Source organism: Dreissena polymorpha, chromosome 7 (assembly GCF_020536995.1).
Source record: "Dreissena polymorpha isolate Duluth1 chromosome 7, UMN_Dpol_1.0, whole genome shotgun sequence".
Taxonomy (NCBI): Eukaryota; Metazoa; Mollusca; class Bivalvia; order Myida; family Dreissenidae; genus Dreissena; species Dreissena polymorpha.
Window position 1 is genome coordinate 78,204,614 of NC_068361.1, and position 22,875 is coordinate 78,227,488.

The following is a 22,875-nucleotide window of genomic DNA, read 5'->3' on the forward strand; positions in this document are numbered from 1 at the left end:
CTTAAGGAACGCGTACCGCTACACGAGTCATTCTTAAGAAACGCGTACCGTTACGCGAGTCAGCCTTAAGGCACGCGTACCGTTACACGAGTCAGCCGTAAGACACGCGTACCGTTACACGAGTCAGCCTTTAGAGACGCGTACCGTTACACGAGTCAGCCTTAAGGAACGCGTACCGTTACACGAGTCAGCCTTAAGGATCGCGTACCGTTACACGAGTCAGCGTTAAGTGTCTTAGAAAACGCGAGATGTACAAGAATCTATTTAGGCTTCTTTATCGTTTTAAAAAGTGTATGTTTTAGGATTGCTAGAAGATGAATATTCACATGTTCAATTGTATACTTTCGTGTTATAGTACATATTCCAATAATGTTCGGAAGTGCCATGGGATCAGTTTATCTAAACAATGTGTTTATATTTTACGATCTGAATCTCAGCCGAAATATATTATTATTGTTGTATCCAAAGTGTGAATTTACATCATACGTCAAAATTACGCCAGTAATTAATGATTGTATATCATTGCATTGTACAAACAACAATAAAACGTTAATTAGCTTGCGTTAACATCTTACGTAAAAGTTTGACGTATTGACGTCACGTGGTCTGTTTACGTTGACACTGATCGGTTAACACTGTGTGTGAATGTGGTTTATAAAGCGATACAGTCGTGTCGCTCATTAGTTTTTGTCGGCAATTAGGTAAAGGTGGTTATGGTTTTTGTTTAATTAAGGTTTATTGTTGTGATTTTGGTGTCAGCACATCTGCACATTTTTTAATAAAAACAAGATATCTAAAACGACATAGTGTTAGCCAGAGTGCTTGTTGCTGTTAACCTTTTGAAAACCGTTTCAAACAATTTACCATTTAATTGTGCGAGGTAAAACACTATTTGTGAAAGTATAAAGGGACGGCTTTAATTGTTTAAGCAAAACATAGTGAATGCATATCTACTGTGATTTACAGGACAGGTGACTTGATAAACAGTTAAATTATTGAAAACAAAGCACACAGAAATGTTGCGACTCGGAATGCTTGCGGCCTTTTTAATGTCTGTGGGCGTGGTATGGGGCCAGATGCCGGACCGGACCCCTAACACGAGGTACCCGTATGTGACCGACATGGACCATGAGGGCGCCTATGTGCTCAGGTAAGATACGCATTGGAATGTTCACATTGGCATGAATGGGATGCATTTTCACAAGAGAATCTTGAAAATGCTGCTGTCAAAACATGATAAAGCGAAATGCCTCGATACAGATTGATGAGATATGGCTCGACACGTCCTTATGTGGTGCTTGATTTTTTATGGATGCAATTAAGTTCTAATAAAAATTGAGACATGTAAAGACTTTCTCAGAAGCTCATGTACTCGGATACAGTTGAATGATTCTTTTTCGTGAATTCCAATTTGGCTAGTAAAATCAGTTCAACAATTCTTCTCTAACAATCGAATACTTATCAATATCATTTGCTTGTCAATAGGAAACAAACGGTGATCCAAATCTATACAGCCCCAGTGTACATGCGTTATGTATGATATTAATAAATGGTAAACATACTTGTATAAAAACTTTCAGTGAATAGCTTAAAACATTAATTTATGGCATATACATATTAAACAAATAATTATGAATCTACAATAAAAGAAAAACACAATTACGCCATTATCAAAATGTGTCCAAATCTGTACATATTTACATCCGGCTTATGTTAGCTCCTGGTTGTGTCCATTTTTATAACTAAACTTCACAACAGACGGCCAATTGACCACCTTAAGAAAAAAAAATGTTCGATGAGAAGGGTCCTGTATACACATTGCTCATTACCAAATGGCAAATGGTTATTTATAACAGGGACCTATACAAACATCCCTGGGTTATAAGCTATCTATAAGCAAAAAAAGGAAAATATCATCGAGCAATCGGTAAACATAAACTTTGGAATCTGTATGTTGCTTTTGAAAGTTCTGTTTAGCAATTGGCAAATGAAAGTATGGAGTTAAAAAGAAGAGAAAATATGCAAGAATACAAAAACTTGTTGAATAATTTCTTAGGCGTTCCTATTGTGTTGTTTCATCACGTTTCCGCTACGTTTCGCTGGTTTTCAGATGGGGCCTTAATGCCACTCATATCTGGTTCGAGGTTCAAGTGAAAACTCTCGGTTACGTCGGCTTCGGCATATCGCGTGACGGACGCATGGTGCCCGCTGACGTCATTATCGGCTGGGTAGCCGGAAACCAGGTCCACTTTCAGGTAACTAGGTGTTAAGCAGATTGGGTGCGCTATGCGTGCTAAATTTTAAATAAGAGTTGATATAAAATGTTTATAGATATTTGGAAAGCGTGGACTGAATTGACCGTGCCACGAGATTTGACTGACATTGTGTTTAGCCATCCGGAAAGCATGTTCTCAATTAACCTTTCCACGCGATTTGACTGACATCGTGTTAAGCAATGCGGAATGCATGTACAGGGTTAACCTTACCACGAGAATTGACTTAAATTGTGTTTAGCTATCCGGAATACAGGGAATCAGTTTACCTTAATTTGAGATTTGACTGATTTTGTGTTTAGACATGTACAGGGTTAAGCTTACCACGAGAACTGAGTTTAATTGTGTTTAGCTATCCGGAATGTATGGACTGAATTGACCTTAAATAGAGATTTTGTACACGACGTCAACGTCACCTAAGCTGTATAGCTCATTAGCAGTATGGCAATATGCATAGCATAACAGTATTGTATTATTTTGCATGTACAGTTGCTTGTAACAGTTCATGGATTTACGTTTTGTGTATACAATGTAGCCATATTCGTAATACATAATGAGTTTACATATTTATCAAATTGGACCCAATCCGTTATACTCCTTCAACAACAACTGAAGCATAACTTGCGTTAAAGAGCACGTGTCAAATAACGAAACATTTGGTTGCAATTTTTCTTCGTAGATACCATTAATAATTAATAAAACAATAGGAGTATTGTTTTTTCTGTATATAAATATGTTGAGTTGACGAGTAAATATACCGTTAAACATTTATATTCCTATTGTTGTCAGCCAACATGACATATTCATGTTCAGGTTTAATGTTTGTGATTTAGAGGCGAAATGTTAGTTATTTTCGTCATAACAATCGAATATTGGTTAAAAAATAAATAATAGAATATTGAAAATTAGTATAATCATAGTTTCAAACATAACCGTTCTCACGAATCAAACAACATTTGCGTAAATAAAGTTTAAAGAATAAATAAATGGAGTCCACGTTGTAATTAAAACTGTGTAAACTACAGTGTCTGTAAATGCTTAGTATATGTTAAGCGATTTTTCTTCTCAAACCGTGCATTTATTTTGCCTGTAACGCCTATAGATAACTGAACTAGTTCTATGAAATATTAACTGAATGTTCCACTCTACATTCAGGCATACAAGGTATTGGAACGCCGACAGGATATCGAAATAATATCACGCTTATACACCGTTGGATATTTATAAAATGTAAAAACGTTAGGAGAAAATCCATGCGTGAAATTTAATAGTACTATTTGACAGAAAAAACTTGTAAAAGTAAACACTACTCGACCTTTTTAATGTGTCTTCAGTTGCATAATTGTTGAAATAAGATTAATTATGTTTGGTCTGCATATTTATTACTATGACGTCCGTTTCGGGTTATAAAACTTGTACATTAAATACCAAATACTTAAAATGTATTTTGGAATTTATGAATAAACATTGTAAGAGACATGCATTCTTTAAACGTTAAATTAAGGGGAATCTAACGCCGTGAATAAACCGTTTTAAATTCGAAGCATTTTAAAAATGAACAAAATTGTCATGTAAACTAACTGTGTAATAAGTTTTATATTTAAAAAAAAAGACCAATATATAACCTTATTTGTTTAGTTGCCATTGTAAAAAGAAAAGATCATCCTAAATTGTTAATGTTTTCTGCATTTGATAATGGACGCATATAGGTCCAATATCGTTAAAAGAGTTTTGGTAATTGTAAGCATCACACAATAACTTCAGAAGTATGATCTTAAGACATTAGACAATAGATGTCTGCTATAGTCAGTATATTGTAATGTGTAATCGCGTGTATCATTGAGAAAACAATTCCGGTAATTATAGGTTATTAGACGTTTCACTGTACAATACGGAGATATATTTGGACGAGCACACAGTTTGAAGTCATATTGGACGAGCCGTTAGGCGAGTCCAATATGACTTCAAACTGTGTGCGAGTCCAAATATATCACGTATTGTACAGTTTAAACGTCTAATAAACTTTTTATTCTATATCCTCATTACCAAACCAGCTTTCCGTATTTTTATTTTCATTCATTGATTACGCACTTTATGACGTATCTCGTGTGACGTCATTTCTCTGACGAAACATACTAGGATAAGCAAGACTCTGCATTTTAGGGACAACAATATGGAGGTGGTAGTGTTTAATAAATCTAGTAGCAAATTATACCATTTTGATCGCATTGAACGAATCCAAAAGGCAAAACGTATTTCGGAGTGTGTGTTTGTCATGCATAATTGTTAACTTCGATAGGAATAAAATAACTCGCTCCGACAGCATTACGAATTCGTAAATTGTGTTTTGGCCTTTGGGTCAGAATGGTGAGCATGTGTACAAACGCTATCAACAAATACTGTGGTTTAAAATGCATTTCGATAAATGGATGGAAGAACAGAAAATGGAAAATGGAAATGCATATCATTGTAACTTAGATGTAATTAGGCTAACATTGGATTAAAGTTGTCATTTTGTTTTGCTGTTGCATACTGGTCATGTACGTAATTCCGGCCTGTACGTAAAAAATCGGCCACCTGTGTAAAATCATTTTCATGATCTTTACGCACATATTTTGTTTTTATTTAGAAAAATCAACATGAAAACCATCACCACTCTCAATATTTTGCAAATGTAAGAACCATATCACTGTAAACTATTGTGTTAAAATGTCACAAATATAGCAGGAAATATTTGGCTCATGGGGAAAGTGATGTCATCATTAGTTGCAACAATTATAATCATATAAGAAACAAATATATTTGATAAAATTATTTTTATTTTATCTTATAAACTTTAATTAAAAAGTTTTACCAATTAATTGTACAAAAACTTATATTCAAAACATACAAATCAGAACCTAAATATAAATTTTTAATATATGAATTACCTCCCTTGATAAGAATATTACTAGATTACATGTTTTAATATTATATACAAGCGTTTACTAATAATCAACACTGAAGTCAACTTTTCAAACAAAATGTGTTAACTTTTTTAGCTATGTTTGAATGTTTTTATTTAACACATTAAAAACAAATATTTTTTTATGAAATAGCAGTTTTCCATTGTTTATATTTATTAAAATAGGTAGGGGGAGTAACTGGTATAATAATTTCGCATTTATTTTAAATTTCAAATAAAAAAATTTAATAGTATAAACATTGATTAATACTCTGAAATTGAGGACATTTGTCAAAAGATATTGCTTTGTAATTTTATCTGCAGATCAAACTGAAAAGTGGCCGATTTTTTAGGTACATTTAACCTACGAAAATGGATAGTTTACATGTCATCATTTTCTGTTCATTAAGTAACATTCACTGATCTAATTCTATTTAAATTTTCATGCTAGGTGAGTTTTGAACCCAGGATTATATATGTGAAGTTTAGTTTCAACCAGTTGCCTAACATTAAAGATTTTTTTTAAATAGTCCCAAAAGTGGCCGGAATTACGTACATGACCAGTATTTGTTTTCAATTTCTAGCAATAACAATATCACTTGCTTTTGCATTTTTTTTTAATTTCTAACAATAAAAAATAATTAAATATCACATTCTCGATTCGTTTTTTTATTTCCTCTCATATTTTCAATAGGAAAGTATTAAAAAGAGACATACAAGCAAAATATCGCCTGTGTTAATCGATTATAGTACATTCGGATACTTTTTCTCGGTAACGGCTTTAATCGTTATAAAACAATTGCTTAGTGCACTTGTACTCAACTGTCCAATATGGAAAAAATACAGACTTTTTGGATCCAATACCGGAATATATTGGACGGTCACGTGGTACATATGAAGAATGCCGATTGGATGAATTTATTGGATATAGAATAATAGCCTATATTACAATGATTTTAAAGACTACACGCAGTGCAAAATAAATGTACCATTTAATTTATTGTATAGCATTTAAGTCATGGCTATCAGACAGAGCCATATGATGCAACGCTGTTCAATATATCAGGACTATCAGTCGAAATGTTTAAGCCATTTAGTGCTTTGATCTCCGTGTATTGTTTCAGGACTACCACACGGAGCGGTACGAGGCGCCCACAGTCGACTCGTCCCAGGACTGGCTGGTCGACTACGGGTACGAGGAGGCTGGCTGGACCGTGTTGGGCTTCACTCGGGCACTCGACACCTGCGACACGCTGGGCGACTTCAAGATAACCGTACGTCAGATGTTGATACGCTTGACGTTTGTTGGAAGTCAATATGTGTTATTTAAATGTGTTTTGCTGACGAAGATCGTCGAACAAAAGTATTTTTTATTGTGTCCTTATTTGGCAAAACTATTAGTAGCTTTATGGTAGAACAACGTTTTTTTAATGGTCTAGCTTTACGGTACGTGTTTCTATAACAGTTGTAAATCCCTGTCATGTGATTTGTATGGGTCGATTTAAGCTGTTACATGTGTATCTCGATTTGTTGAAAACAAACTTGCGGCATCGTTACGTAAAGCGCTTGGTTGTTTCAGAGGGACACACAGCGTCTTATCTATGCGTACCACACCGAGGACCCTGACGTCACCAGCCCCAACCCCCTGATACGTCACACCGTGAGAGGCCGGAAATCGGTGTCTCTCATGACTACGTCACATCCGCCCGCGGAGCTTCCTATCGACAGCAGCGTGATTGACTTCACCAATGACAACGTAAGTCCGTAACTTTAGCTTTCGTATTTTGTTCCGTTGTGATCTTTTCATTTACCACGTTGGGGTTTTAAGGCCACGGTCACATTTGTGATCTGTTGTTTCAAGATCAAATTATGACGGAATTTGGAATCGCGCTCCGATTATGATTATTTTGCCGTTTTTGACATGTTGCTCCGAAATTCGTATACCTCAATTTTTTAGTTAACGATCGAATTTGGATAATTTGATTTTAGTTCATAAGGTTTTGAAGGATTTTGTTTTCAGATTATTTGGGTGGGTTTGTTTTCTGTTAATTGGGTCCTGATGTTTTCAGTTTTCGATCCCGGTTGCAAATACGAGTACGTACAACTGTCGCCTGTTCGACCTCAGCGACGTTAACGTTAAATATCACATCATCAAGGTGCGTATACATCCATTAAGCTCATACGATGATATAACTTAAATAATGTCGATCAGACAGTTAGTGCAACAGGACATTTTATTATATGATATTAGGATGCTTTGTAATGATTGTTTTTTAAATCGATGAATACATTTAAAACGTTTTATCATATAACTAATGCTATGTGCATAAATGCTTATCGCAAATATGCACTCAAGCGTCTTTAATATTATTACCATTACTCGCTGTATGCCGGCGATGACGGACTTTTAAAGCTAAAATGCGACGCCTATTTTTCAGATGTCACCGGTGTTCAGCCCCGGTATGGAGCAGTACGTGGACCACATGGTCCTCTACAGGTGCCGCATCGCAGACCCCGCCAGCCTACTCGTGAACGGTGCGAGCTTCAACTGCTTCTCGGACGCGCCCGATCACGTGCAGTTCTGCCGCGAGCACGTGGCGAGCTTCGGGCACAGGAACAAAGAGGTGATCACACCGTGGTCGCCTGATCCTAGTGTTAAATATGGCATCGTGGTGTATTTCTTTACCGAAATAATGACTTCGGTTGTCGATAATGATGCAAAAACATTGGTGTAACTGTTTTATTTGTAATTATCTGTGATAACTTTACTTTACGCAAACGCCTGTTCGTTGAAAGCATTTTTGTGTTGGAAAAGTGTTTGTTGTTGAAATAAAATACGGTTGAACAAAATATCTAATGGAATGATGTACTAGTAATCTATTTTATATCCAGTAATATTGTTTCATAATCTGAAAAAAAGAATGTCGATTCTTTTTTTCCGAAATGCAGCTACTAATCTACAACAAGCTTAATATGCGGTACATTACCTTTACAGGACTTCTACCTACCGGAAGACGTTGGTATCCCTATCGGGGGCACGGGGGAATCGAACCTGTACGTGCTGGCCACACACTATGTCAATGAGCTGCAAACACCAAGTAAGTACCCATCAGACGTGTGCATGGACTAGATATGTAAAGTGTTCAACATCCACATTCGGATATTTAATTGAAAATACAAATATGTGTGTATGTTTATTGGAAATAAGGAGGATATTTTTATTGAAAATGTTGTAAAAAATCAGCGAGAAGTACATATCGGTAATCGGGTACACATCAACTAACGTGATATATATCTGCATGTATTTGTCATCTATTTTCGAATTTATAATAACAAATAGATTACTGCATTAATAGGTTATCTATAAAATTCGATTTATGGTCGAATTTCATTTAACCCGCGTTTAAAAACATAATAGTGACATAAGTATGTTAAGAGAGCCAATAAGCATGAAATGACAAGATCCCGTAAGTAGGAAATCCACTTTTACAAAAACCCGTCTATCGCGCAGATCTTGTGGACAGTTCCGGTATCCAGCTGACGTACACAGCGGACCTGCGGACCAACGATGCCGCCTTCCTGTCCATGGGTAACATCATCAGCCCCAACTGGCTGCAGTACATCCCCCCGGGCGAGCCGAGCTTCCAGCAGCGGGCATACTGCTCCGAGCGCTGCATCCAATGGGTAAGAACGTTCGAAACAACTAATCTCATTGATAAATGCATGCAATGGTAAGAATGTCATTGAAACTTATATTATTGGACGCTGCATTTAATGGGCAAGAATGACCATAATAATGTATGCCATCGAACGCTGCATAACATGGATAAGACTATCCGGAAAAATATTGATCACGGTTTTAAATCTGCTTACCGTTTAAACCTCTTACCCCTAAGATAATATTTTTACCTGTTTTGAGTCCATGATAAAATCAAATTAATTAAAGACTTTTCTGAAAATATTCAAGTTTAAAGATAATATGTTCATCCCTTAGATACTGATGAGCAGCAAACAGCATAAAACCTGAATAGTCTGTGAGTAATTAGAAGTTTTTTCTGGTTTAATGCTGTTAGTATATTATAGCAATTTCCACTTTGTTCCTGATTAGGAAAGAATTGAACAAAATGCAATCCTGCAGGTGAAACTCCAAGACCTACTGTTATAATGGCTGCCTTATCTAGGAGTATTTGCCGCATTGGTGCGCCTAATGTTGCCAAAATGTTATTGCATGTAACCTGCTGGACGAACCAACGCAGGGGGAGCGCACACACTGATTCGAACGCAAGCCAATGATCTGGCTTCGACTTTGATAGCTTTATAAAGATAAACAAGTTCATTTCAACCGGTAGCTCATCCTCTATTTTGGCAAGTGATGACATTTTTCTATTTTTAAAAACTGTGACCTGCACTCTCAATGTAGATCTGCATATAAGCTGTCTACATGCACACTTTCAGCCTCAATGTAGATCTGCATATAAGCTGTCTACATGCACACTTTCAGCCTCAATGTAGATCTGCATATAAGCTGTCTACATGCACACTTTCAGCCTCAATGTAGATCTGCATATAAGCTGTCTACATGCACACTTTCAGCCTCAATGTAGATCTGCATATAAGCTGTCTACATGCACACTTTCAGCCTCAATGTAGATCTGCATATAAGCTGTCTACATGCACACTTTCAGCCTCAATGTAGATCTGCATATAAGCTGTCTACATGCACACTTTCAGCCTCAATGTAGATCTGAATATAAACTGTCTACATGCACAATTTCAGCCTCAATGTAGATCTGCATATAAGCTGTCTACATGCACACTTTCAGCCGCAATGTAGATCTGCATATAAGCTGTCTACATGCACAATTTCAGCACTATACATCCATTCAAACTGAATTCATTCAGCGGAGGCTTTTTTTCTATCGTCAGTAACGTCACATTGACCCTTACACGACTGATCCCAAATACCTCTTCATGCGTTTTATTAATGCATGATGCAAAACATTTACATAAGCATTAGCTGATAAGAACTAAAGATGACCAGAAACCACCGGTGTTACGCCGTCCGCCCACCCGCCCGCCCGGTCGTTAACCATCCATGCAGTCCGCCCACCCGCCCACCCGGTCGTTAACCATCCATGCAGTCCGCCCACCCGCCCGCCCGGTCGTTAACCATCCATGCATCAATCTAAAAATATCCTCATATCAGTCTTATTGTCCATTAGTTGTCCCTTTAGATAATGGGAGCAACAGAAGTAAATGAAATGGCAATTTCTCTCCTCAGGGAATGAACAGTACTCAGAACGCGCTACCGATGACAGTTGTTGGAGCCAAGTTCCACTCGCACGATCTTGCAACGGAGATGAAGTTACGTCACGTAACGAAGACGTCTTCCGGTGCGTACGTGGAGAACCCCTGGTTGGCGTATGACGGCGCCTTCGACAGTGACCAGCAGGCGTTCCGCGTGGCAGAGAAGCGACGTAACGTGTCTTTCGTAAGTTGCTGTCTACAAAGCTTCTGTTTTGAATACTCTTAATATCAATTTATTTTGCTATACATATAAAAGAAAACAGATCACTTGCCACTGGCGTTTTTCGTCTAGAGCAAATACTTGTTTAGTGAAAAGTTAATAGTTAACTATCTTCTTATGAATAATATTTCTCATATTTTAACATTTTGAGCGCCTGCTAGTGACGCATACTTAATCGTTCGGAATGCCGGACGTTGTTCGGATAACAGAAATATAAACCGCAACCCTTATGCTTTCCACACACATGTATTCACGCTCTATGTATTCTATGTACATATACACACGTGAGCTTGTCAAAAGATTAATATAATTAAACACATGTCGATGTCACGTATGTTGATGGTATTGATGCTGCTTACAGACTGATCACCTGATGCTGGAGTGCACCTATGATTCCTCGACCCGAGGCTTCCCCACATTGGTAAGTTATGTTTGTAGTACGAATATACTGTATACAAACGATATAACATATTAACCCATTTATGCCTAGTGGACTCTACCGTCCTTCTAAATCGGATCAATTTATTTCCAAAATTAGGGATGTCTAGTATATTTATTTCTATATTTAGAATATTTCTTACAGAAAATTATTTAAGCAAACAGCGAAGACCCTGATGCGACGCCGCATCATGCGGCGTCTCATCTGGGTCTACGCTGTTTTTCCAAGGCATTTTTTCTAGACGCAAGGCATACATGGGTTAAGAGTATGTGTTGTTTAAAAGTATGCCTTTTGTGCGTTCCGTGTAGATAATGCTAAACATATAAGTATTGATTAATTTTATTTACTTAATCTGGTATGCAATATCGTCTTCAACAGTCAATATATCGTGAAGTGGGGATGGTAATTATAAAGATAACACGTAATTAATTACATACACGCAATTAGTAGATTAACATTAAAGCTTCGACAAACTCTATAAAAAAATCACAACCTGTGTCGGCTGTTGATACAGAAGCTCCTTAATTGGGCTCGCCCTGAGGCCAGCTTGCCCCGTGGAACTATCCATTCTCACTAAATGACATACGCACACTCTAGTGGCGATGCCCATGTGTCCAGGCGTTTGATAGCAATTTTAATAACTCACACCTCTACTCCAGGGTGGGTGGCATCCCGACAACGAGCTGTGTCGAGCCTACGTTCTCTACTACCCGCGCAAGATGCTAGAGGGATGTATGAGCTGGTCCAACTACGACCAGCTGCGAAATCAAATCGGCCAGCCGGTGAACGGAAGTGACGTTTTTAACACCCTGCTCGCCACTGATTGGTCGAACAACAACGTGATGCGCGTTAACCTCAAGCACGCCCTTCAGAACTCCATCGAGAACGCCCAGTGCTGGTCCTCCAGACAAGATCCCTCGGTAGGCACAATAGAATCGGATCGTTATGTTTCGTGTAGCAAATCATACCATTTGGTTCCTGGTATTTTGTGGTCTTTTGAAGGGAAGGTTCGTGCATTGTGGGATTTAAATCGCAAGTTTTCATTTCAATAGATTGCATAGGCATTTAACAATGGTGCATTGCTTCAACTTCATAGCTGGTCATAAACAGTTACCTTTAAGCTGTTTGGTTTTATTTGCGGCTTTCTGATCATATAAGCTCCCATGGATTTGAACCTCGTTTTGGAAAAACAGGGCTTTCTGCATGTGTGGACTGCACAATATGATCAGGGACTTAACCTTCCGCTTTTATAAAATGTTTCGTTTAAAGGAAGTATCTTCTTAGCGAAAATAAAGTTTGGGCGGAAAGTGTCATGCCCGATTAACCTGAACGAACTGCACAACCTAACTTGGGATGACACGCAATTTCATTAAGCCCAGTTTTCACAGAACCCAGCTCTATTTATATGATGACGTCATACTGTCTATGTCAATGGCGTCTTACATTTGTAAGATATTTCTTGTGTGTGTTTCCAGTACGCCGTGGACTGGTTCCAACAGACTGATATCACCATACAGACACCGTACCAGCCCACAGAAACACGCACCTGCGTCTAGATGGCGTCGCGAGAGGGTGTAATATCAAAGATGACGTTATAACGTCAAAGTGCCATGAGTGTTTTTATTATATCCGGTTAATTGAAACACAGACTGACCCGAGTGCCATGGTGAAAACATGTATATCATCGTGTAAAAACGTGTTAAACGGATAACCCACTTACAGAACCATTTAAAACATGAGGCTGTTCTTATTAAAGTCTGATACTTGTGAATACAATAACATTTTGTTTCAAAAGCATAAGTTTGTGAACAAATCTCATAAACACGACATCAAGTAAATGACTGATATTTATTTAACATATCTTGAATAAGACTTTTTGTAAAAAACGGATTAAGCACAGTGAGGTGATTAACATATCACATTTGGTTCAATTGAATTTTAGATTATATGGCTATAGAGTAAACTGCATTCTATCCTGAATGCACTGTACTTTACCATTTAAATGATTTTATTACTTCCCTTCTCAACATCGCAATAAGCACAATATGGTTTCATTAAGCGATTAAAGTCTGAAGAATGTGTTTTCAACTTTATTAAATGAACTATTCCTTGTTATTTGTTTATTTGTATTAACATTTTAAACGCATTGAGACGTTATGCTATTTTAAATTTGTTTATGTCATGGTTAATTGTCTCATACATCACTAGTGTTCACAGTAAACGCACCTCAACACGCGATGAGTATGACAGGGATGCACGAACTAACTAACAGCTGCTTTTTTTGCTTACACAGAACGCAGTGTAATACAAGGGATTACGAGTGAAAACTAACTTTAAAATTCATAATAAACGTCCATGTCCGGATTTGAAACTTTTAACATTTTCTTAATTGGCACCGAGAGTTTTTCGAATGAATTATTAAAGATGCGAAAGATAACTGTTATCATGGATGCATGCATATTACAAAAATCACTGATAAGCTCAGCATAATAATTAGAACGTTCAAACTATTTTTACGAGTTAATTAATGTAATATGAACACATGCGAAATTGTTGTATTGCAGTCAAATATCAGCTCAGTCGTTGCTAATCGAAAGTGTAAACATAGCAGCCTCGAATGTTTTGTCTTCAAAATTAGTTATTATATTGTCAGCTAATATAAGAGTAATGCTAATTTAGAATGCAGGTGTTTAAATTACAGAAGACGTGAGTTAATGTTTGTAACTGGATCAAAATATCAGAACACGACCAACTCTATTTTGGTTATTTCTGTTGACAAGGACTCCAAGAGACTCGGTGAAACTTTGGGGACACGCAAACACTGATGACGTACTTACAAACACTGATAACGTACTTACAAACACTGATGACGTACTTATCATACGAGCCTCATTCTGGGAAATTGGGCTTAATGCATGTGCGTTAAGTAATGTCCCAGATTAGCATGTGCAGTGCGCTCAATCTAATCAGGGACAACACTTTTCGCCTAAACTGGATTTTCGTTAAAAAGAGATTCTTTAAATCTAAAAATTCCATCAAAGCGGAAAGTGTCGTCCCTGATTAGCCTGAGCGGACGGCCTATGCTAATGTGGGACGATACTTCACGCACATGCATTACGCCCCGTTTTCCCAGATTGTGGCTCATATTGTGAGCAAAACCATCAACGTCCACATAAACTATTTTAGTGAACATTATACGCACACTATGAGAAAATATATAAATTGGTTTCAGTATCGATACGTTTTTTTTCTACGTATACAATATAATATACAATGAACATAAAACTACCATAATTAACATTTAGTAAGTTGGAAATATCAACAATTTGACATTAACACACAATTCAACAAACCATCGTATATATTCAACTCGAACATTAAATCTGTTTTATCTTCATTAGCGATCGACGTCGGGTAATATATATATAGCGCCGCTATGAATATTTTTTTTATTATACCCGTTTAAAAAATATTACTTTCCTTGTGAAAATGATCTGTACCTGCCAAATGATATAAAATAGAAATTATCTCCCTTTAACGTTTGTTACATCCCTTGGATTTTGTTTTTGTTACCTTTGACCTTGAAGGATGACAATGACCTTTCACCATTCAAAATGTGCAGCTCCATGAGATACACATGCACGCCAAATATCAAGGCATAAATGGGTTAAGGCATTGAACACAAGCAAGCCTAAGGAGAATAAACCAAGTTGTGTGTATTCCGAGGTGAATGACCGACATGCAACGAAGATATTAGCATTTGACCACAACATGTTGTTTTAGCACATAAATAAAACATAACGCAAATGTTTATTCCGCTCGCTCGCTAGGTAAAATCTTTGTGAAAAATATTAAATTTTAATAGCAAATTTGGTGAATCATATAAATATTAACATTTTCAAGAAAGCTTTGCGCAATATCACGTCAGTTATATAAACACCATAGAAATACACTGTCTTATTGCTAATTGACAAAATATTTAATTATTGTATTGTGCGCCTCATTATGCAATACAATCAAATCCATTATCTTGTAAACAGCACCTTAATTATAATAACATTTTTATTACTTATTTAGTTTTGCATTTTTTCCAGCTTTCTTTTTGAATGCTCGCATTACATTATAGTTTAAAGTATGTCATTTTTAATGGTCTTGACTATTTTTTTATCAAAAAAGAACTTTTACATTTCCACTTTAATACTGAAAAGCTTTCATAAAAGTAAACACCGTTCACATACGTAGCAATAATATTGTAATATTGTATTGCAATACGCCATGCACGCCCCGCTACATGGCAAACACACTGGCTCGACGCGGCATTATGCTGGAGTTCTGGGCATTCCTCACGTTCGCTTTCAACCTCGCCGCGTAGCGGACCATCCGGTGCAGTCCTTCATCACTTTCGTCCACACAAAACTCATCAAACGCGTTTTCCAATTTGCCCAAGTTCACCGAGAGGGTTCCGTTTAAAGACCGGTTTATGATAGGTTGCAGCTTTTTACTGTCAACAAGATTGATTTTTTCGGGAACCCTTTTATTGAAATCGCCCTGAGACTTAAGAAAGCGTTTGATTCTGTCTTCTATAGGCAGCACAGAACTGTCCTCTTCAATTTGGGTGTTTTCGTCAATCTTCGCACCACGTCTACAACCGGAAGTCAGCCGTTCGAATCTCACAGATTTCTTTCTCTCAAGGAAAGGCTTTCCCGCTGAAGGCGACGTATTCATGATACACGGAGAAAGGTTTCGAAAGTCAGGTGTATCGGCTGTAAGTCGCGGAAGCAGCGTCGTCAGTTCCGGGTTACGACTCGGCACGGTCATTCTAGGGTCGGCGGATTTCGATTCGCGCAGGTTGATTTCCGTTACAAAAGTTGGTCTCATCTCGGACGAGCCCAAAAAATCCGCCTCAAGCCTTGCCGGCGCCGACGACCTTCCGCCAAAACTCGACCGCCTTCTTTCCGCGACCGCCCTCCTCAGAATGATAGTGTTCCGCCGCTTTGAGTACTGCTCTTTCTGTCGCTCCATCAAGCGTTGGTCCGTCTTATAGCTACGTAAGTACGACTCCTTTTCCCGTTCGAGATTACTCTCCACCTGCTCGTACTTCGTCTTGAGTCCTTTGTGCTTGTTGTAGAGCAGTTGGGAGCGAGCAGGCGATATCATGAGCTCGATGTTGACGGTTCGATCCTGCCATGACAGATCATGCGTCTGTACGCAAAAGAGTGACATGCCGGAAACCAGTGATCAGCACTCGATGTTGTCTAAATTCGTCTTCAGGGACTAAGTCTGACAGAAAGAATAGTAAATGATATCAAGTTTTAATTAACTTGCTTGTTAAGTACACAAATGTGTTTGATAAAAACCGATGGAAATGTCGAACGTTTCATAAAATATTCATATTCAATTTATTTTGTATAATTTGGTAAACAATCGCTGATGTGTGAAACGCGGTCTTAAAGTACACGTATTCAACGTGTCGTACTTACCCTTTGAAAACCTTATGCTTAGGTCAACTATATCTAAGGTACAGAAAACATATATACTACTCAAAAATCGCTAAGGATCACTTGTTATAGTATGTGTAATTTGAAGTTCACTCTAGCTAGATTCAGCCAGCGTCACGCATCAATGATAAATCAATACATACAATAAAATCAAAAACACACATTCTAATATCAAAACCTGCAATATAACAATTTAGATGAACGAAATCCAAAATTGGAGATACAGTAATGTGAAAATAAAAAGTGATCCTTCGCAAATTTTGAGTGGTATATGTATCAAAGAATGTAAGTAAAATATCTCAATAAGTTTAGTCAATATCCATGTTATTTTAACATTGTGCTGGATATATTAGCAAACATTTCACTTTTACGTTTGAAAAAAAAACAAACATATTATCTGGTTGAAAAATCGTTACCTTTCGACATTAAAGTCACGAAAGACCACATAATAGCACTGGCACACAAACATAACATGTAAGCACGATACTTATTTTTCATAAAACATTTCTGCTGTACGAATGGGTCGTTTTTATCCTTGATCCGACACAGAATACGAAATTTATAGAACGCTTTAAATTAGTAAACAACAATAAAATCATACCTTAACTGTCCGACCGAGTCAAGATATCCATTTAATACATCATTGTAGAAAACCCAGTGCTACTATGTCATTACGAACCGGTTGATAGGTAGTTTGTCGTTTCGACAGTCCACAGCTGCCTTTTTAATATATCGAATTAATACCACTTAACCTTTATCCTTTGAAATGAAAACGTTGTATCAAAGTAGATTAAAGGAATCATAGCACTTGAAAGTCCGTGACATGGGTTTAAATTAACAGAGGTTACATGGGTATTAAGTTCGTCCGACCGTATCAATTGTATACGAGCATTAATTAACAGATGTTACATTTGTATTTTAGGGCGTCCGACCGTATGTATTATATGCGAGCATTAATTAACAGATGTTACATTTGTATTTTAGGGCGTCCGACCGTATGTATTATATACGAGCATTAATTAACAGATGTTACATTTGTATTTTAGGGCGTCCGACCATATGTATTATATACGAACATTAATTAAAAGATGTTACATTTGTATTTCAGGGCGTCCGACCGTATGCATTATATACGAGCATTAATTAACAGATGTTAAATTTGTATTTTAGGGCGTCCGACCTTATGTATTATATACGAGCATTAATTAACAGATGTTACATTTGTATTTTAGGGCGTCCGACCGTGTGCATTATATACGAGTATTAATTAACAGATGTTACATTTGTATTTTAGAGGGTCCGACCGTATGCATTATATTCGAGTATTAATTATCAGATGTTACATTTGTATATTAGGGCGTACGACCGTATGCATTATATACGAGTATTAATTAACAGATGTTACATTTGTATTTTAGGACGTCCGACCTTATGCATTATATACGAGTATTAATTAACATATGTTACATTTGTATTTTAGGGCGTCCAACCGTATGTATTATATACGAGCATTAATTAACAGATGTCACATTTGTATTTTAGGGCGTCCGACCTTATGTATTATATACGAGCATTAATTAGCAGATGTTACATTTGTATTTTAGGGCGTCCGACCGTATGTTTTATATACGAGCATTAATTAACAGATGTTACATTTGTATTTTAGGGCGTCCGACCTTATGCATTATATACGAGTATGAATTAACAGATGTTACATTTGTATTTTAGGGCGTCCGACCGTATGTATTATATACGAGCATTAATTAGCAGATGTTACATTTGTATTTTAGGGCGTCCGACCGTGTGTATTATATACGAGCATTAATTAACAAATGTTACATTTGTATTTTAGGACGTCCGATCATATGTATTATATACGAGCATTAATTAACAGATGTTACATTTGTATTTTAAGGCGTCCGACCTTATGTATTATATACGAGCATTAATTAACAGATGTTACATTTGTATTTTAGGGCGTCCGACCGTGTGTATTATATACGAGCATTAATTAACAGATGTTACATTTGCATTTTAGGGCGTCCGACCTTATGTATTATATACGAGTATTAATTAACAGATGTTACATTTGTATTTTAGGGCGTTCGACCTTATGTTTTATATACGAGCATTAATTAACAGATGTTACATTTGTATTTTAGGGCGTCCGACCTTATGCATTATATACGAGTATGAATTAACAGATGTTACATTTGTATTTTAGGGCGTCCGACCGTATGTATTATATGCGAGCATTAATTAGCAGATGTTACATTTGTATTTTAAGGCGTCCGACCGTGTGTATTATATACGAGCATTAATTAACAAATGTTACATTTGTATTTTAGGACGTCCGACCATATGTATTATATACGAGCATTAATTAACAGATGTTACATTTGTATTTTAAGGCGTCCGACCTTATGTATTATATACGAGCATTAATTAACAGATGTTACATTTGTATTTTAGGGCGTCCGACCGTGTGAATTATATACGAGCATTAATTAACAGATGTTACATTTGTATTTTAGGGCGTCCGACCTTATGTATTATATACGAGTATTAATTAACAGATGTTACATTTGTATTTTAGGGCGTTCGACCTTATGTTTTATATACGAGCATTAATTAACAGATGTTACATTTGTATTTTAGGGCGTCCGACCTTATGTATTATATACGAGCATTAATTAACAGATGTTACATTTGCATTTAAGGGCGTCCGACCGTATGCATTATACACGAGTATAAATTAACAGATGTTACATTTGTATATTAGGGCGTCCGACCGTATGCATTATATACGAGTAATAACTGTCAGATAATACATTTGTATTTTAGGGCGTCCGACCGTATGCATTATATACGAACATTAATTAACAGATGTTGCATTTGTATTTTAGGGCGTCCGACCGTATTTATTATATACGAGTATTAATTAACAGTTGTCACAATTGTATTTACGGGCGTCCGACCTTTTGTATTATATACTAGTATTAATTAACAGATGTTACATTTGTATTTTAGGGCGTCCGACCGTATGTATTATATACGAGCATTAATTAACAGATGTTACATTTGTATTTTAAGACGTCCTACCTTATGTATTATATACGTAAATTACTTTACAGTTGATACATGTGTATTTTCGGGTATAACTGTTACTACGTTAGTGGAGGAATGAAATTATGAACTGTTTATGGAAGTTGAGTTCATATGCATCATCATTCCAAAAAGTTGTTTATTGGTCGATAAACAATGATTCATCTCTCGTTATTGCATTTTCTTTATACGGAGGATGCGATAATGATTATTTGTAATTGGGGATGAAATATGTGTGTAACTAGATGTAAATAATCTATTAGTGTAAATGTCCGCCTTATATGATATGTAATTGATTATAATAAATTATTATGATAGAGATGTTTATACTTAATGTATTACAACTCTTTACATTTTCGCATGAAAAGTTACATTTCTGGTTAACTGGCAAATTAGCAATTTGATATATATGAATAGCAATATATTTTTCCGCAAGAAAACGTAAAATCATAAACTGCAAACGTTTTCATCTTAACTGTCGCATGAATAATGCAATGTTATCTCTACGCTTGTATATCGAATAGTTATTGAGTACAGCATTTTGCCCTAAAAATCTAACTTCACCGTTGCCTATGACATCAAATACGTATTCCAGTGGTGTGCATATTTCGCGATATAAAAAATGGTTTCATGACAAACTTGTAACACTAAACACAACAAGTAAGCAAGTCACAAGCAAGAGTCATTATAGCTATGGATTGCAATACTTTTATTTTGCTGATATTGTTTCGTTTTGATAATGAAATTATTGAATAATGATTTATATTAAAAATATCATTTATAATTTTCCCGACTCTGACTTATACATTGTGACTTATTTGATAATCTTCAGAAGATTGTCGTCAAAACCCCGAAATCTATTCTCACAAAATTGCACATAGCTAACAAACTATATTTGTACAAATTGGTCAAAGGATAAATGTATGTGAGACACGTGTTTAAACCTACTTTAGACCACATAGTTCAGTTAGTTAAGCACGCGTTAAAACTCACATGTTATCCTATAATTATGTTAGAAACGTGTTAAAAAATACCGTGCAACTGTGTATAGGTCATTTTAAAGGGGCTTTAGCAAGAGTGTCCCACCTCCTACTTCATTAACTAGACTCGTACAATTTGGACAAATAACGAAGTTCCAAGTGTGAAGTTTTACATGAAATACAAAAAAAAAATCGGCTTGGCCTTGTTTGGAGCGGAGACTCGAGTAAACGGAGGAAATCCCATCTCTCCGGAATGGCAACCACCAATTAAACTCACATGCAACAGAAAGGGGTATTGAACCCGAGTCACCAAGGTGATACCCGCGTGTACCCGCCACTGCTCCGAGCGGTCCGGTGAGCAAACTAAATATGTACAAATTTTTGCTTTTTTTGGAACCTGAATACGTTCGACATTTATTTGATTGTCAAATAATGAAATAGCAACATAATGGTCCCTTCAAATTTCTCAATTTGGGCAATTGGTCAATCTGTGATTATTTCTCTTTTAAAAGGCTACAGGAAATATTTGATTTTTTACAATAAAGGTGTAAGTACATCTGTTATACGAGGTTACATCCTCAGGTGAAGTGGGCTTAATATTACTCGGATTTTTATTAAAGTCTTATCGGATCATTGAATGGTTCACAGAAAACAAAGAGTTTAACTTAAGTCCAGCAAACTTGTATGGGAACTAGTTGGGAAACTTATAATCTATAATCCAATATCGGCAATGATTAATTGGCAATGGTCTTTAATATAGTTTGGCGTTTAACCGAAAAAGAAATCAAATATAGTTATTTGCTTTTCGAAGTTCAAAGACCTTTTTTGCCTTGTTACCTATTAAAATGTTGATAAATAACGTGTTTCTTCTTTCATTAATGGACGGTTATTTTGTTTGAACAGCTTTTTGAGATGAAGGAACAAACTCGACTATTTGCCATGATAAATTTAAGTTTATAATGGAGACAAAATACAGAAAAAATATTCTTCCACCTTACTACAAGATGTTGAGAATTGTCGTCTTGTTGGCAATAATCATAAAAAAAACAATCGCTCTGTCAAAATTTTGATTACCGAAATGATCAAAACGGATTTTCATACTGATCCCCGCGCGGTGAATATTATTGTTTGCCAAGGCCTTTTTCTAGACGTTAGGCATAAATGGGTTAATATTACGTTAATACAATACGTCAAACTACGAACATATACAAACTTACTTGTTATATCAGTATAATGATATCCTTTGCAAATATACTTTGCTCCATGACAATATGTACGTTCCGATGTTTAGAAGTGTCCACTGATTACGTGTCCTAGTTGTTTTCATGTATTCGACCGTAGTTAAGAATGCAACAAGTATCGCAAAAGTAACAATCTGGCCTCACATATCCATTTGATCTAAAATAATGACATCAGTTTGCCAACACTCCTTCGCTAACAGAGTCCTATCTGATCCTATCAATTATGTATGCTTGGTTAGATGTTCAATTTCTTTCCCAGCGCATTACAACTACAGTCACGAAATCATATACGGAGATTAAATGTAGGTTCCTCACGAAATTGTATTACCTTGGAAAAGTACTCACTGGTTTAATAACTTCAGGAACAACGCAGCGCCTTTATGTTCTACGCGAAACCTGTGCATGCCTTCATCGACATTTCGTACTCTACCAATAAGAGTGTTAATTGCGAAACCCATTACGCGATATTTCATGAATTTTGATTGATTACAACTACATATACTACTGTATAATTATTTTGTATTTTTTAATCGGATCGTTTATTTTCTATCTAATGTTTATTACCGTCTCTGAAGTTGTAAGATAAAAAGTCAAGTGCGTATTTGTACAATAAAATCAATCATTTTTATTAATTTTATGGTCAGTGACGCACAACTTGGTTTTCATATTGAGAATTAAAACGGCCGCGTTTAAATAACTGAACATCGTTATTCAAACTAGATCACACTTGGTACATGAACGTATTATTAAATAGTGCAGCTATAACGATTTATCATTTTTAGTAATTGCTGATTTTGGAACAAGATATTTCGACTGCGCACTGACGCTATCACAAATGCTAACAGTAAAAAACAGCAAGTAACACGCC

The 22,875-nt window shown here is 36.3% G+C and overlaps 2 protein-coding genes across 3 annotated transcripts; one reads left to right on the forward strand and one right to left on the reverse strand.

Annotated features, from left to right (window-relative positions):
• Positions 1-1,001: 1,001 nt before the first annotated feature.
• Positions 1,002-13,294, forward strand: LOC127838000 (DBH-like monooxygenase protein 1). Of its 2 annotated transcripts, XM_052365487.1 has the most exons (12): positions 1,002-1,150; positions 2,111-2,255; positions 6,342-6,491; positions 6,797-6,973; positions 7,287-7,373; positions 7,656-7,841; positions 8,213-8,315; positions 8,729-8,901; positions 10,499-10,708; positions 11,106-11,165; positions 11,843-12,103; positions 12,659-13,294. In XM_052365487.1, exons 1-12 carry the CDS (start codon positions 1,017-1,019, stop codon positions 12,737-12,739), a joined length of 1,767 nt encoding a protein of 588 aa, XP_052221447.1. In that variant the 5' UTR covers positions 1,002-1,016; the 3' UTR covers positions 12,740-13,294. The 2 variants fall into 2 exon arrangements, with proteins under 2 accessions (XP_052221447.1, XP_052221448.1); XM_052365488.1 differs by lacking the exons at positions 1,002-1,150; positions 2,111-2,255 and adding an exon at positions 4,396-4,452.
• A 998-nt stretch (positions 13,295-14,292) lies between these two features.
• LOC127837561 (uncharacterized) lies at positions 14,293-22,762 on the reverse strand. The gene is made up of 2 exons (XM_052364753.1): positions 21,984-22,762; positions 14,293-16,463 (listed from the first exon to the last, which is right to left on the reverse strand). Exon 2 carries the CDS (start codon positions 16,404-16,406, stop codon positions 15,471-15,473), a length of 936 nt encoding a protein of 311 aa, XP_052220713.1. The 5' UTR covers positions 16,407-16,463; positions 21,984-22,762; the 3' UTR covers positions 14,293-15,470.
• Positions 22,763-22,875: the final 113 nt, after the last annotated feature.